The 15,774-nt window shown below is 40.0% G+C and overlaps 1 protein-coding gene across 1 annotated transcript; it reads right to left on the bottom strand.

Annotated features, from left to right (window-relative positions):
• Positions 1–9,489: 9,489 nt before the first annotated feature.
• Positions 9,490–15,008, bottom strand: LOC130178344 (alpha-amylase-like). The gene is made up of 9 exons (XM_056390457.1): positions 14,292–15,008; positions 13,160–13,306; positions 12,484–12,681; positions 11,952–12,182; positions 11,067–11,200; positions 10,565–10,787; positions 10,350–10,471; positions 9,919–10,044; positions 9,490–9,776 (listed from the first exon to the last, which is right to left on the bottom strand). Exons 1-9 carry the CDS (start codon positions 14,502–14,504, stop codon positions 9,587–9,589), a joined length of 1,584 nt encoding a protein of 527 aa, XP_056246432.1. The 5' UTR covers positions 14,505–15,008; the 3' UTR covers positions 9,490–9,586.
• Between the last annotated feature and the right edge of the window lie 766 nt (positions 15,009–15,774).

The raw sequence follows: 15,774 nt of genomic DNA, 5'->3' as shown, positions 1-15,774 counted from the left end.
CGGTGCATTAAAGTGCATGACTTTAATATTTAAAGATGGAAATAATTACTTTACATACTGCTCAGTCGGTTAATCTAATATAGTGTAATGTGTATTTATTGATACATTTTTCTATTAAACATCAGAATCCAAAAGTTAATAAAGTAAAAGGTACAATATTTCCCTCTGAAATCTCTTATAGTAACATAAAATAAAAATGTACCTCAAAACTATACTTCCATACTAATGTAAATGTTAGACTACTTTCCATCACTGTTGATGTTACTATTGATTTTGCAAACTGATTAAGACATTGTAGAAAGGGAATGGGTGAACAACAACTTCGATCAGTAATTTCAGAACATTTGCATATTATCCTGCCACCAGGAGCTGGTTTCAGTTAAATGCTCTGTTGCTAGTTGCAACCCGTCGCCTGTTGGTACAGCTCTATCGTTTTTTAACTAACACAGGGACATTTTCAGCAGATCAATATTACTGAGTATCGTTTATGTATGCATAAAATGTCTATGTTGCATTATCTGTAGGTACATTTTTTTTCTTTATGATTTTTACTGCTAACCAAGCAAGCCATTCTAATAGCCAGCTGTTTGCTGTCCTGTCTCTTAGAAATTACTCTCAGAAAGAAGATACAGAAAACATGCATGTAAACAGATTGCCCTTTTAAAGTCACACATGCACATACATGTACCACTCACTCCATGCCTCTTCTTTTAATCCATTACACAGTCTGAAGCCACATGTCCTGCGAGGCGGGGGTGTATCGAAACACTCTCAGCCCCCAGTCATTAACCCCCTCTCCATCTGCTGACACAACAAACTGAACAACCGCATAATCAGATGACAAGTGATGGAAAGAAATTAAGCAGGAGGAGTGGGGAAATTAAGCAGGAGGAGTGCTGGACAAGATGTCTTAAGCTTTCCTTAAAAGAGAGCACGCAGCAGGCAGCTCATCAGGAAATTGGGGTGTCAGCTGGCTGTCAGGGTGCATTGACCTAACAGGGCTAGTTTGCTGGGCAGCTGTCGTTGACATGTCAATCTTGCTCTCAGCCCATCAGTCATTGGCGGAAAGGAGGGCAGCTCTCAGAAAGAGAGGCAGAGAAGACCTGTCACTTATCCCACATGTATTTTAAAAAATATTTATTTAAAAATTTCAGGGTTTTTTTTGTACTTTTACTGGACACAGAAGAACAAAAAACTGAACTTAACCATAATTATCAAAATGGCTTTTGCCACGCCCTTGATCCCTCAAATAAAAATTTGACTCTTTTCTCTGTTCACATTTGCCCATCAGACCCTCTTGTTCTCTCTGAAGGTCAAGTGTGTGCTCGGGGAAAGTGTGTGTTGGTGCAGCGGAGTAGAACTGCTGCATGTGTTCAGGGCCGGCTCTGTTTGGGTGACCATGAAGCTGCCTATCTCCTCCCATTGCTCCCGCTCCCCTCAGCATGGGCATGTCAGCTTTCTGGGGCACAGCGGCCTGGCTCCCCAGGGAGAGGAGACAAAGAAGGAGGGGGGGGGGGGGGGGGGCAGTGGGAGATGGGTAGGGCATAAATAAAATAACACTTGTGTTTCACCTTGGAGAGGCCAGTTGCCTCTTGTTGTTCTCCTCAATGTAGATTTAAATCCACTAAAGCTCATGAATATCCCTGGGAAATATAACATCTTCCCTTGGGTTTACATGTCTTCAGCCCATGGTTGGGTCATTGTTAGGAAGTGCTGCATTGTGAGTGACAAGTTATCAACAACTTACAACGAAGTAGGCCTAAATGTGATTTGCAGTATTTTTCATTGTTGGCAGGGAGGCTTGCTAATTCAATTTTCATGGCAAGCATACAATGCAATAGCATTCGTAACAAATATGGAAGTCACTGGACACAACACATTGCACCTTGCACGTAGAAAGGCAGAGAAAATAAATAAGTTCACAGAGACATGAGGAGTGAGTTAAACCCAAAAGGTGAAGTTGGGTGTGAATAATAAAGGAATAGGAGTAGAAATAACTGTTCTTTCTTGCAGAAACTTTGATGAGTAAAATGAAAAGATTGATACCAATGCCTCTGCACAGTAAATATGAACCTACAGCGAGGACACCATTACCTAGGGTTGTAACCTTTTTATATGAAGAAAAGAGGGACCATCTCTTCGTCTCTCAGCACACAGAGCTTGTCAGTCTGCTGCTAGTTGATAAAAATCTCCAGGCCACTTGTAGGCTGTAACTGGTTCGGTTTTACTTGACATTATATTATTCACAGCATTTTGAGGACATGACGTGTACAAAAATACGGGACAAATTGCATCCTGTATTGATTCAAATACAGAACGATCCCGTATCATAAGGGACAGGTGGCAACCCTACCTTACCCCAGCATAAAGCTTAGCATTAAATAGCTAGCCTGCAACTATGTTAATATACTCTCCAGAAACGAAAAACACAAGATGTGACCACACTTGCCACCCATCAAAATTTATGCAAGCTGCTTCACGCACGTGACTTAACAATGTGTGTTTTACTTTACTTAGTCCCTGATTTAAGAGACATGGAAAATTAGACCACTATCGGCACTGACAACATGTCCATGTCCTCCTTCCGCGTTCGCCATTTTCACACATTTGAAAATACATTGGTGGTCCTTCCCCTTCCACTATGTAGCCAAGATGGCAACCGTTGACAATGAGAAGTGTCCAGCATGTGAACACAGTTACTCACTCAAAATAGCAAGTATAAGTATGAAAGTACACGATTTGAGACTCAGCATAGGAGTTAACAACCATGCTATCAGCATGCTATCACAATGACAATGCAGATACAATGTTTACCATGTTCATCATGTTATTTTAGCATGTTTACATGCTGGCATTTGCTAATTAGCACTGAACACAAAGTACAGCTGAGGCTGATGGGACTGTTATTTATAAGTATTGGACATGAACGACTATCCAAATAGTTAAGCACATGGTGGCACTGCAAGGAAAATTAAGGGGATTACAAAAGCCAATTGGCTTTATCCTCTGGAGACCATGAACGTCCGTACAAAATTTGATGGCAATCCATCTACTTTTTGAGATCTGAACTAAGTACATGAGCAGTACAAGTTACTATTAGAACAATCAGCCATCAATATCGGCTGAATCTGGTGAATGCTAAACAACACAAATTTACAATTTAAGGCAATACAATCTGGGTAATATTTTGTTATTTGTGGGGTCTCCAAACAATATTCTCCTAATGAAACCTGTTTAACATCTGATTATCCACTATTGATGATTTACATTTTCTAAATTCTTACCACTATTCTCTGAGCTCCTTTTGATGGATGGCAAATTTTTCTTGAAAACATCAGAATTTTATTTTTCAGTGAACATATGCAGTGTGTACAGAAGTGGTGGATGTGGGCTGTATACAGGCAGCTGATGTAAACTAACGGTTAATCTGGCTGACTGTTAAATATTGATGTAGAAAATATAAGAATTGATTTAAGAAACAGGTTAATCTTCAGCAAATGAAATGAAATTAAACTGCTAGACTTTGTGTTTTTATAAATTAAACTGGGAATACTGTGGCAGTGCACTGGGCTGGCTGGGTCACAAAACAGATTTTGACATACTCTGTCTAAACCAAGCCATACAAATTTAATGTTATGTGTTGCCCAGGGCTGCCATGTATAATTAAGGTGTTTCTGTGGGCTTCCCCTGCAACGCCTGGTAGATAGATAGGGAATTAGGTGAGGAAAGTGTTTTTGAACCACTCTGAGATGAAAATATGCGTTTATGTGAAGGCAAAATGTATCCCAAATGAGATGTGAAATAAAATCTAATTCCAACAACTACAATTTGTACACAAGCATGGACAGGTAAGCAACTTATAACCTTCATATCATCCACTCCAGTGCTACAGATACACAGACAGATAAATGTGTGTGCATAGGTATATTCAAGAAGATTCAAGAAGTCCACTCCTCTTGAAGTGCCAGACCTAGCACTACAGTGTAGCAAATGTCAGAGTAGCAGTAATGACCTTGATGATTCTGCCACTCGGCAAAATCCAGTGATGATGTGCCCATTCCAGCACATCAATTATGAGAAGCGTTTGTTGAGGTAATGTGCAGCACGCAAGGCAATGGGCAGGGGTGGACGGGACCTGCTGCACTATTCATGTTACCATCTGCTCCCTTTCAGAAAATCTTGCTCCATAGGCCCATGGGCTCTGGAACCAGGCCGTGGGCTGCTTCCCTGGTCCAATTCCTCCAGCAGCACTCGGAGCCACTGCACAAACATGTGATTTAAACCAGACAGAGCTGCTGCCCTCACTGTTGTGGTCTCAGCAATACTACCATGTGCAGTACAAACATCTAAGTGGAGCACCTGTGCAAATGAAAATCTGCTGGAATGGGGAGAGAATTTAAGGGAGCAAACACAAGCAGCAGGGGACTTCCACAGCAATAACAGAGATCAATAAAGAGAGCACAAGGGCGACAGCTGAAAGGGGTCATCACGTAAGATCCAAAAGCCAACGCATGAAATATAAATGCTGCTGAAATAGAGAGGATTTCTTTTCAGAACAAATTTTCAAAGACCAAATGTTCATTGTGTTTCCAGTCTTTTCAATTGGTGTTAAATCCCATGTCTAAGACACTTCTATTGGCAACATGACTCAGGAGGCTGTTGACCCACTGCCCAATTAGTCTTTGAGGTGATTAAGACCTGGCAATGGCCTAATTGAAAGCCTTAGTTTGCACTGCTCTGAGTGTGTGTGTGTGTGTGTGTGTGTGTAAAGTAAATCCATGCTCTGATTAAATGTAATATCCATGGTGAATATCTATGAGAGGGGGCTATGTAATCTGATGGAGGCATCTTATCAGTATGCAAATTGAACAGCTCACTTTGCTCATTATATTAAATGAGCCGCGACTGAATGAGTTTGTCTCAATTATTTCAAAGTTGTGCTGGGCGCCTGTTTCACACAGTGGTATTTTAGCTTCAGATTAGAGTCAGGGTATAAGATTCAGGGCTAAGTAGCGGCTTGTCACACTCTACATTTAGGATGCCTAAAGTACAGACCACACGCACACACACACACACACACTAAACTAAATAACTAAATATTGGCCTCCCTGTGGGGTGTCAGCTATAAAAGATGACTTAGCCAGGCAATGATATCATTAAAGACTAAGCAGAGAAATGTATGAGGACACAAAAGGCCAACCTTCACGTTGCTCTGTGTGCCGCTGTATAATCTGTTAGTGGGGGGTATGAATAAGCTCACTGCAAGGACAGCAAAAGTGTCGGAAAAGGGTAACTGTGACACAGACCAATGTACTAATGTATCAACATAATTTCATGTTATTTCCTATTCTCTGCAGTTTCTGTGAAAATGATTCAATTTTGACCGTTAATATGGCTAAATGGTTATTCTATACTGTATGTGAAGAGATTTCTCAGATTTTACTACATGCCCTGCACACCCTTTAATTTCTGTGTGAAACTGTTTGTTATACACAATTTGCAGAATCATGTACAGATGTTGGCGAGGTACCTTTACCGTGACTGACCAATGTGAGATCTTGTATTTCCAGATTTTACGAAAGTAGAATTTACATGCACATTCATCATGTTATACAACAATAGATATAATTCAAACAACATAGATTCAAATACAAGATGCATAAACAGACAAGATTTTCCAAAGCTATCTAAAATAAATTGAAAACAATCATTTGAAAGCATCCTCCTTAATTTTCTTGAAAGCATAATATCTCAGAGGTGCTTGTCCTAACGGTCAAGATAAGTGGTTATGGTCGGATTAACAACATCTCATTTGTGTCCGGTGTTTTTGCCATGTTTTAAAATAAATCCACTGGGAAAATAAAGTTGTTGTAGCACCAAATAGTCAGAGGCAATATGCATATTCTTTGTGGATAGTGAATAAGATAGCAATTCCTATAATTCAAATACCTGTGGAGACATAGAAACTCAAACGTCTTTTCCCGACTTTCATCCAAAATAGCTCAGCTAAAGGAGACATGTGAAATCTAAATTCACAAATGTTCTGAATTATCTCTTAAAGTACTGATATTCTGCCTATTTGTAGATGCACAAGTTGCCATAGCATGTTGCCATGGTGAAAGTGCCACTACACACACAGATATGAAGTGACAGCTATAAGGTGACGAAGCTGGAAGCTTGACAGGACATGCCAGTGACCAGAAAATGGATGAAGATTCTGTAAAGAGCTTTTGGATCAATACCTCTCTGCACTGAGGTCTTTGCCAGAATGATTAATTGGAACAATTTGATGTTAATATCATACAAATACAAACAATGGACTGCTTACATCACTGAATACTAATGCAGGGTCTGTATCGGCTGGGAACCTCTTTTATACTGCCATTAACAATACATATAATTCATGCTCGGTTTTTAGAATTAAATATCAGTCGTGAATTCTTTTAGCATCTCCAGTAATTCTGTATTGAATTTCAAGCAGTTATGAAATAAATTTCACAGAGAGCAAAGTGTCTCATAGATCTTTTTAATCTTGTTTAGGAAAAGCCAATGTTTCATAGTTCTTGCTTCAATACTGCCCCCATGTGATAGGAAGCTGAATATTACCCAAGTACTGAACTACTGAAAGGAATCATCACATCTTGTGGTCATGACTGCTGCTATAGCCTTCAACACAAAATTGTAAATTTAAGATTGAGCGCCCACAGTCATCGCCATTGTGGTGTAATAAATCTTAAGCAAACTTTTCTTTTTCTTTGTTCAAGCTATGCTCAGACAAAAAGGTAACTTGAAAGTGAATGTGTCATTCTGTAATGTATTATGTTTAATCGACAGTGTTAAAAGTCCCCATCCCTTGTCTTTATCAGAGCACAGCACGAGTCTCACCAGCACATCCCAGAGCGGTGTGAGAGAGAACTGAATAGATCCAAAACTCAGTTGTTTCATCTTTAAGTTGATGACTGTCTTTCTCCTTGGGTGATGTGACAGACAGGTCTGGTGCACCATATGAAATATGAAAAAGGATGGGGACACCGTTGACAGCCATGTCACAAAGCATCAGTGAGGATGACAGCACCAAAGACCCCGGTCTGCTACACTGACATCTCTGCAGCTAATCGGAAGGTACAGGCCCTCACAGCTGCCGGACCAAAAGATGGAGAGAGGGTCAATAATTTAACAGTTGCAATATGTTGAGGCTAGTCCAACGTTAAGGTCTCCTTCTATCCTTTTCCTGCACTCTGTCAGTTTTGTGAACAAAGACTCATCACCTGCCTTGTAGTATTTTAAATTAAACAGCGATTCACAACTTCAGACGACTGTCTAAGATACTTTCAGATGTGAGGACACTGCATAATCTATGTGTTAACATTGCTATAATCTGCATGATTTGATTGCCACTCTAAAGCAGTTTACTCTGTGTATTGTGACTCACATTACAAACCACATGACCTGTCAGTGTTTACAACATCCTTGCTGAGTAAATAAGTTCATTCATTGCTATGTCTTATTCTATGAGGCATTAAAGAAATACCTAGGTTTTCTACCACTTGTGGGTCACATTGCCATGACAACCAAGATGAGCTGTTTGTTCTGGTAGACGTCACCTTTACTATCTCACCTCTGGTGGCTGGCACTCCAGTGTCACCGGTCCAGAACTGGTGAAGGGGGCTCAGTAGGTGGGCGGAGGAAGGTGGAGACAGGGGGAAAGCAAGGGTGATGGGACAGGAAGACCAGAAGAGAGAGGCAAAAAAGAAAGGATGGAGATTTGGCTCATTGGCCCACTGGGCCCCTACGATGCCCTAATGACGGATGCCAGCGCTGCACTCAGGTGAAACAGAAGTGGGGGCAGTGTGATGGCAAGGAGTTGTCCCAGCGGAGGAGAAGAATACACAATGCAGGAGCGAAGGACATTCGCAGGTGTCACAGGTCTTTTCCAGGACACTCACAGCCTCTCTAGCTGTCTGAGAAACAGCTTTCGGACAACAAAAAAAAAGATTAAAGATTAAACAATTTCATTGTCATTCATTCATCAATTTACTATTTTTTAAATCCCACCCCCATGACTGTCCAATCATAGCTTAGCAACCTTAACTGGGGATAGAAGTCAAACTTTGGATTGCTTCATATGTTAAAGTGGTATGTGTGGGTGTCTACTAAAAGCAATACCCTGTAAAGGAAGGAAGGAAGGAAGGAAGATTGCTTCAAATTTTAGCCAGATCAATCACTACCAACAATACTAATCTAGTTATGTTGAAAAAAAATATCAGAACAGTTGAAGACTGGATCATCCATCTTCCAGGATCTGAGACACAACTTAATCAGAGTTTAGAGTAACACTGGCAGCTCTGCATTCCTGCCAAACTTACATTAGATTCATTTATCATACTCACTGATTATTCCAAAACCTCAAATCCATTTCTAGTGTGAAAATAAACATACACTCTTACCACTGCATAGCTCATACAAGTTGATTTTCTATAGCAAGCATCCACACCATAACAGTGTTATGTCAGAGCAAATAACATTTTATTTATGACTAGGTCAAACAAGTCTACCTTACACAAACAATGCTACTGTGGGATCACCAGATGGAAGGTTTAGCCCAGTGACTGTACTGGTTTGGCCTCACTGCTTTAGCCTGATGATATATTGTATGTGGCTAAAAAGTACATTTTTAAGACTGTGATATAGGGATGTCATTTTAGCATTAGCTTGTGTTTGCAAGCTACATCTGACAAACTCTGTAAGGCAGACACTTGCAGTCTACAAAATCTGGAAATGGCAAACTGCTTTTGTTTGCTTCTGTTAAAAGTAACTTCCTGTTATGGCCATGATTAGAGATTAACCTGCTGTAATGCTTTTTACCCTTTTTTTGCCCTCAGTGGTCACTGTTTCTGACAGCCTGTTAGCCTTTTACATATTGCGTTAACCTCCCAAGATGGCAGCAAAACACTGTTGTTTTGGGTTTTAAAGGAAGTTTGTTTGAACAAATGATGGTCAAACAGTATCATCATGTAGTTCTTCATCCTTGACCAGATTTTACTGACAGATGGACAGATTTTCTGCATATGGGTGATTCATATAGCCTATGTTGCCCTTTTAAGTTGGCAAATGCAGAGGATATGCATCAGCATCACTTTTCATATGATACAACCCCTCTCACACATGACACTTTTTATGAATGGGGAAACCGCTGATTGCACAACAGCAGTCTATACTCTCCTATTAAGGTTTTTCTTCTTTTTCCATGTGAATGCAGGAATGGCATGTTAAGTGCACGCCTTCAATAGAAAACTAAATACCAGACCTTCTTAGTGTTTCCACCAATGTGATACTGCAGTCAGTTCAAAGAGTAACTGAAGTGGAGTGATATAGAAGATACATCACTGTCAAATGGTGTGGTTACAGGTGCCACAAATTTTCCAAAAAATGTGCCTTTCATTTTTTATCTGCAAGTTTAAAGTAAACTAAAAGTCAATGGCAAAAATATTTAACTCAGATTTTTTTTTTTATTGTGTCAGTAAAAAAATCCAACTCTCCATTAAAGCTGAAAAATAAGATTTATCTAATGTCATAGAGAATATGTTTACAGCTTGGATTCAGCATGAATAGCAACGAAGGGGTCCTCATCTCTGTTGCTGATCCTGAAGTGAGCTCGGCCATCACCGCCCACATGGATCTGCTTCCCAGTGCACCTGTTTCCTTCCTTCTGTCCAGAAATGACGTCACAATAGGTGCCACCAGGCATGCCAGTGTTCAGGGTCACATCCAGGTCCCTGTTGGCAAAGACAAATCATATTGTTTTCAAAACCACAATATTGAATTGAACTGTATTTTGAGATGATCTTTCCTTCTTATTTTGCAGTTTTCCACTGCAACTGGATGCAAACGGTAAAATAGTAAAATAGTCAGTCTTACCAGTCATCGTTGTTGAAGACGATGAAACCACGATTACCACGTCCAAAGGCAACCTGGTTGCTCTGGTTGTCCCACCAGTTGGAGTGAGGCTCTCCATTGACCACGTTACGGAAGATGACCATGTTCCTTGAGGGAAAACAATACAAAATAGCCCTGATTCTTTATATTATGATTTAAATATTGAAACTGAATTTGAGAAAAAGGTTCATATACTATAAAGATCCTGCCTACGTATGAAGCTCATTTTTAGATGGTTATCTTTAAAGTATTCCTAATGGGAAAAAAAAATTTTCTGGGGAAAACTGGAGTAGAAAGATGGATTATACAACTGTACATTTTAGCTATTTCAGAAAAGATACACATGAAGACTTTTTGAACAGAAGTGAATGATATTCTGTGCATAAGGTCAGCAGTTCTTTCTGAGGACTCACTTGATCTGACGCCATCTGTGCTCACACACCCATCCATCTCCACAAGTTTGGTCAGGGTTGATGGAAACAGACTTGGTGGATCCATCACCATGGCTGGGAGGGCCCATCCAGTCATTCTGATCCTACAGTGATTAGTAAATGGGTTTATTAAAAAATGTTTCCAAAAACACACCAAACATTGCATTTTATCATTGCTGCTACTTAAGAAAACGTACCTTTCCATTCACAATGTGGCGGTTCCAACGGAAGCTAGACATCACCCTGGCCACTCCATAAGGGTGGGCCAGCATGTAGCCAACAGCCATCTTATGGAGCCTGGAGTCCCAGAAGGTAACGATGGATGCACCACCAGCACCATGGCCTCTCTGGTTGTCGTGGTTGTCAACGAAGACAACAGCATTACCGTCAGGCATGAAACCCCAACCCTCTCCCCAGTTCCTGGAGACAAGAAGACAATTCTACTAATGACACCCAAGTTTGGACAAAAACCTAAACCCAAATACCTAAAGTATTAAATTCAGAAACTCTAAAATGCACCAGTTCTAGTCAATCACCATTTATGAAACATTTTGTCCCCTAGAAACCTTAGTAAGTAAGAACCTATTTATCCAATCCAGCAATTAATGCAGCAAATGGGATTGTATTAATGTTTAAATAACCTCCTCTAATATATCAGATTGATAAAAGATTTAAGCGTACCAGCAGAAACACACACACCTGGTGTAAAACAGCTTCTCACCATTCCATTTCCTGAAGACAGTTCCCAGTTTGGCACCATATTTGAACTCAGTTACCCTTCCCAGATGGACGTACTCAGTAGATGTGATGGGCTCACCTCCCAGATCAATAACCTAGAGGGAACAGCACATAAATCATATCATCCACGCAATGTGAGGTAGGAATGGTTTATATTAACTGTACCATGTCAGTGATGTGTGAATTGTCATAAACTGATGCAACAAAATAAAATCTTTGGTTCTGTAGTAACAAGAACCATGTTTATGCTGTTAAACCCTCTTTACTGAAGACAGAGCACAATATTATTTCATCTCAGGCTGCAGCTTAAAAACTTTAAGATGCATTTTCTATCATAGCATTGAATCATGGGCTATTCAGGGGCATCGTATCACATGTGCTATTCAGGTGTTGTCAACTAATAATGACTTCTTTTATTGTAACGTCTGCTCCCAGTGTGCTTGTGTTTGTGTTTGGCATCTTGATTTCTTTGCTTGTTTTCCCATGGCTCTGCTGACTGCTGATCTGTGTTATCAGTCATGAATACCAGACGCGTGGGCATTTCGTATTTCTCCAATCACATGCTTGCAGCGCGGGTTTGGCCAATCATGTGCTTGAATGCAAATAGGTTTTATTGGCAGGAGATTGTGTTCAGTAACTGCATGTTTTCCTGCAAATCAGGTCAAATCCAGCATTTTGGTTTATGAGATATTCCAGAAAAAACGCACATGACAGATGCACCTATAGTTTATAGTATAGGTATGTAGTGTGTGCTGGTTGATATTTTTCCTTCTGTCTTTTTTTAGATATTAAACCATTTCTGCGTGAAAATAATAATAATAAAAAAAAAACATGTAAAAAATCTACCTCTTGGTAGATGAAGGGTTTGGAGCCATTGGGGAACCAGCTGGTGTTGAGGTTGTGCAGACGACCATAGACAACCGCCAGGTCACCGGGCCACATGTGTTTGCAGGCATCCACTCTGAATCCAGCCACACCCATGTCAATCAGCTTGTTCATGTAGTCAGCCACCTTGCCCCTAACGTAATCCTTCTCCAGGGCGAGGTCTAACAGACCAACCAGACGACAGTCACGTACCTGGAGCAGGTAATGTATTCATTGCATTATGGATTATGACTCCTCCAACTCATATAATCTATCAGTTTTACCATATTAATGTTTGTTTTTATTCATAGCTGTTGCTTGTGTTAAGCTGATGGCCTATACATGTATATGACAATGGTCAGACTTGCACAACTAGTTAGGCAAATGTGAGAGTTTCTGACCAAACTGTGTTTTATGGATCCTTGAATGGATTGAAAAAGTTCTGTGAATTATACACTGTGAATCAGGGGGAAATGACGTTGTTCTGACTGTTTCTCTCAGTCACATTCATTACCTGAGAAGCATCACCATAGTTTTCAATTTCGCCGCTGCCAGTCCTGCACTTGTTGTCGTTGAAGTCCCAGTGGGAATAGGGGACACCGGGGAAGTCCCTCTTGCCAGCGCTGAACCAGCTTCCACACGAGGAGTGGTCTCCCTCTCCACCCGAGGCTCCACACATGTGATTGATGATAGCGTCCACATAGATGTTGACCTATTGGAAATATACATTACGATAGGTGCAACACACCGAATCAATATCTCTCATCTATCCCTTGTCACTTTCACTCCTTTTCTTTGCACATTTAAGTTCACTGTCAGGTCCTAGAAATATGTTAGAGCAGCACCGCTCACTATTGATTTGTTTTGATGTTGGTGGTCCAAACATATGACTTCAAAACACAGCACCTAAATGCCTTATATGAAAATGTGAAAGAGAATTCCACGTGACAGACTCATCAATTTGTTAAATTATTGCTCTTTATTCAAAAATACCTTCTGTTATGAAATGCCAGGTGCCTGTTGTTATAAAAACAGTTTGATAATGACGCAGAAAGCATCAAGTTGTGTGAAATGAATCTGGTACGAATTTGCTGTCTTGTACTAGGCTGTAGATTTACGAGCCACTGTCAAACACAGAAGAACAATGATCCTAATGTCTTTCACTAAATCACTGTTACAATGTAGTTTACCCCAACGTTGTTGCATCTGGTGATCATGTCTCTCAGCTCGTTCTCGCTGCCAGATCTGGAGCACAGGTTGTAGCTGATTGGCTGGTATCTCTGCCACCAGGGTCTCCAGGGACTGTTCAGCACAATGTGCTCATTTGGAGGAGAGATCTGAGAAACATGGAGGGAAAACATTGCTGTAATAATCAGTTTTAACACAGGAATTATCTGCTGACAGAAGATGGCCACTAACTAGGGTTATAGTGAGTGTCCAGTACAGTTATTAAAGGGGCACTACAGCGGTTTTACACATGAAGTTTAGTTTAAACATCTCGAAAAGTACTACTCAGCCTGGGGAAAGAGATGTATAGTGTGACTCTGGAAGAACTTTCTAAAGATCCTGAAGACCCTGATGACAAGCTTATCCCTCCCCAGGCTTGAGACTTTTTTTTAACAAAATAACCTACAACCTGGATTCGTAGGGTTTGAAAGACATGGGCATTTAGGAGGAAAGCATGATCTAAAAAAAAGATTGTGCATTATAGGAACTGTAGGATCAAGTATTTGGAGCTTGATCCATATTAAAAAAAATTAACTATGTCTGTTTTTGATTTTTACCATTTTTAAAAAACAATCTGTACCCATGTAAGTTAAATGGAAGGAGATAAGCTATAAAGGACAAAGAGTGATGACTAAACCCATCAAGAGAATGTATTATTCTGATTATAAGGCAAAGTTTGTTCCACTTTCCATCAGCCCCAAGCAGACAAGAATCACTTGCTGATTTCCTTTATATATTTGAAATTAAAATAATTTTTGTTTGAAATGAACCATCCTTCATTCACAGAACTTAAAACAGCGACTTTCAAAGCAGCAAACAATCTCTCTATGTAAATAAAGCTGGAATCACCTGTCACCTGTTATATTTAAGTCTGTGCTCCATGGTGGGGATTACTCTAATGTACACAATACATTATGCATATGTATATATCAAGCTTTAAAGACCTTTTTTTTTTACCGCCATTTGTAGCCATCTATGTGCAAACTACCTGGTGCATCATCAACATGCAGCTTGATTACTGTTCATTGATTTACTGTGAAAAAGAAAAAGAAGGGATTATCTTCCCTTCCTATACATGTGTTCAGCCATACATACCTGAACTCCACCAAAGCCATTGGGACCCAGGAAACGCTCACACTCTGCAGCGATGTCGGCCCAGCGCCACTCAAACAGGTGGACGATGGCTGTCCTTCCATGCTTGGTGTGAGGGTTGTGTTGGGCGAAGCCGAGCCCGAACAGAGCCAGCAGAATGAACAACTTCATGCTTCCCCGTCGATGAGCCAGAAAAACACACTGTCCTGCTGCCATGCTGTTAATATTTATACTGATTCTTTCTTCTCACGGACCAATGAGAGGCTGGGAAATATCAGCATGGATATTAAACAGGTGTTTCTTTATCAAAGTTTCCTACCTTCTTTCAAAACATGCGGAACAAAAAATAGTTTCAAGGCACATAAAAACTGAGAAGCATAAAGGTGTGCACAATGCTTTTCCCCAAACATAAAAAATAACAGGTTTAAAGAGACTGAAAAAGTGTCAAAGATCCAGAATACTTTCCTATGCGACACACGGTGACATATCTTTCCACAGAGTTTTATCATTTTGTAGAGGTAAAAACAAACTGAAACAGAGTCCAAAAGAATCACTGCCTTGTCATGCGGCAGTAAGATGAACTTCTAACATACTCAGTTTCAACACTAGCCCACAAAAATTTTATATTCTGCCTTCAGACATTACCTTAATGCTATATTTAAAACTTTATCTTCCACTAATTCAAAAAGGAAGAAGAAAAAGTTGTATTCTAACCTCTCAAACCTCTCCAAACACCATCAGTTTAGATTTGTCCCGCCTCATTATTTGTTCACTCAGTTCAATAACCGGATGATGTTGCAACAGGCAGACTATATGCTGTTGCTCATAAAGCTGGAATAAAATATTTTTTACCTCTTTCCATGAAATGATTGTGACAATGTGATTTATTTCATTTCACCTGGGTAATTGTGACACATAATGTAATCACTGCACCTGGTCAAAAGTGATTACTGATGCATTTAAATAGGAATAAACAGAAGATTGTGTCTGAAAAGAAATGATTGAACTTTATGGGCAACAGTGTATGTACAATGTGTGTGTTTTTTGGTGAGTGATAGCTGCAGGGGCTTAAACACACTCAGCAATATTTACTTTTCCACATGTCTGAAATTTATACCTAAGTGTTTATGCAATGGAGTGACTGTCCTTGACATGAATTTGGCAATTAGCCCTAAATGTTGAATAATGCTGGTAATTTTGAGATTACATAGATGTCATATGGTCTTATCATCAGAATAAATACAGTAGCCAATGATATGTAGAGCTAAACGAGCCCTGACAAGATTTTCCAAATGTGGGCTTCAATCTGACCACAGCAATGTGGGTAAGGGGTCATGCTACCAGTGTGCCAGCACAGGAGAGAGATTTCTGGTTGTAGGCTACTGAATACAGGATATTATGGTTAATCATCAAAATTACTTTAATCAGAGGTGAGTTGCAGTTACTCCATAACATCTACATGTGACTCTTTTTTTAGAGCACTACA

The sequence above is a fragment of the Seriola aureovittata genome, chromosome 12 (genome assembly GCF_021018895.1).
Source record: "Seriola aureovittata isolate HTS-2021-v1 ecotype China chromosome 12, ASM2101889v1, whole genome shotgun sequence".
Taxonomy (NCBI): domain Eukaryota; kingdom Metazoa; phylum Chordata; class Actinopteri; order Carangiformes; family Carangidae; genus Seriola; species Seriola aureovittata.
Note: the sequence above shows the minus strand (reverse complement) of the source record. Positions and strands in the feature narration are given on the sequence as shown.

Excerpts from the sequence above, each read along its gene's own strand:
- LOC130178344 (XM_056390457.1), bottom strand. The coding sequence starts at position 14,504 with ATGGCAGCAGGACAGTGTGTTTTTCTGGCTCATCGACGGGGAAGCATG. Across the intron at positions 12,682-13,159 it reads CCAGATGCAACAACGTTGGG|GTCAACATCTATGTGGACGC; the intron begins GTAAACTACATT and ends TATTTCCAATAG. Across the intron at positions 10,472-10,564 it reads GCCACATTGTGAATGGAAAG|GATCAGAATGACTGGATGGG; the intron begins GTACGTTTTCTT and ends TAATCACTGTAG.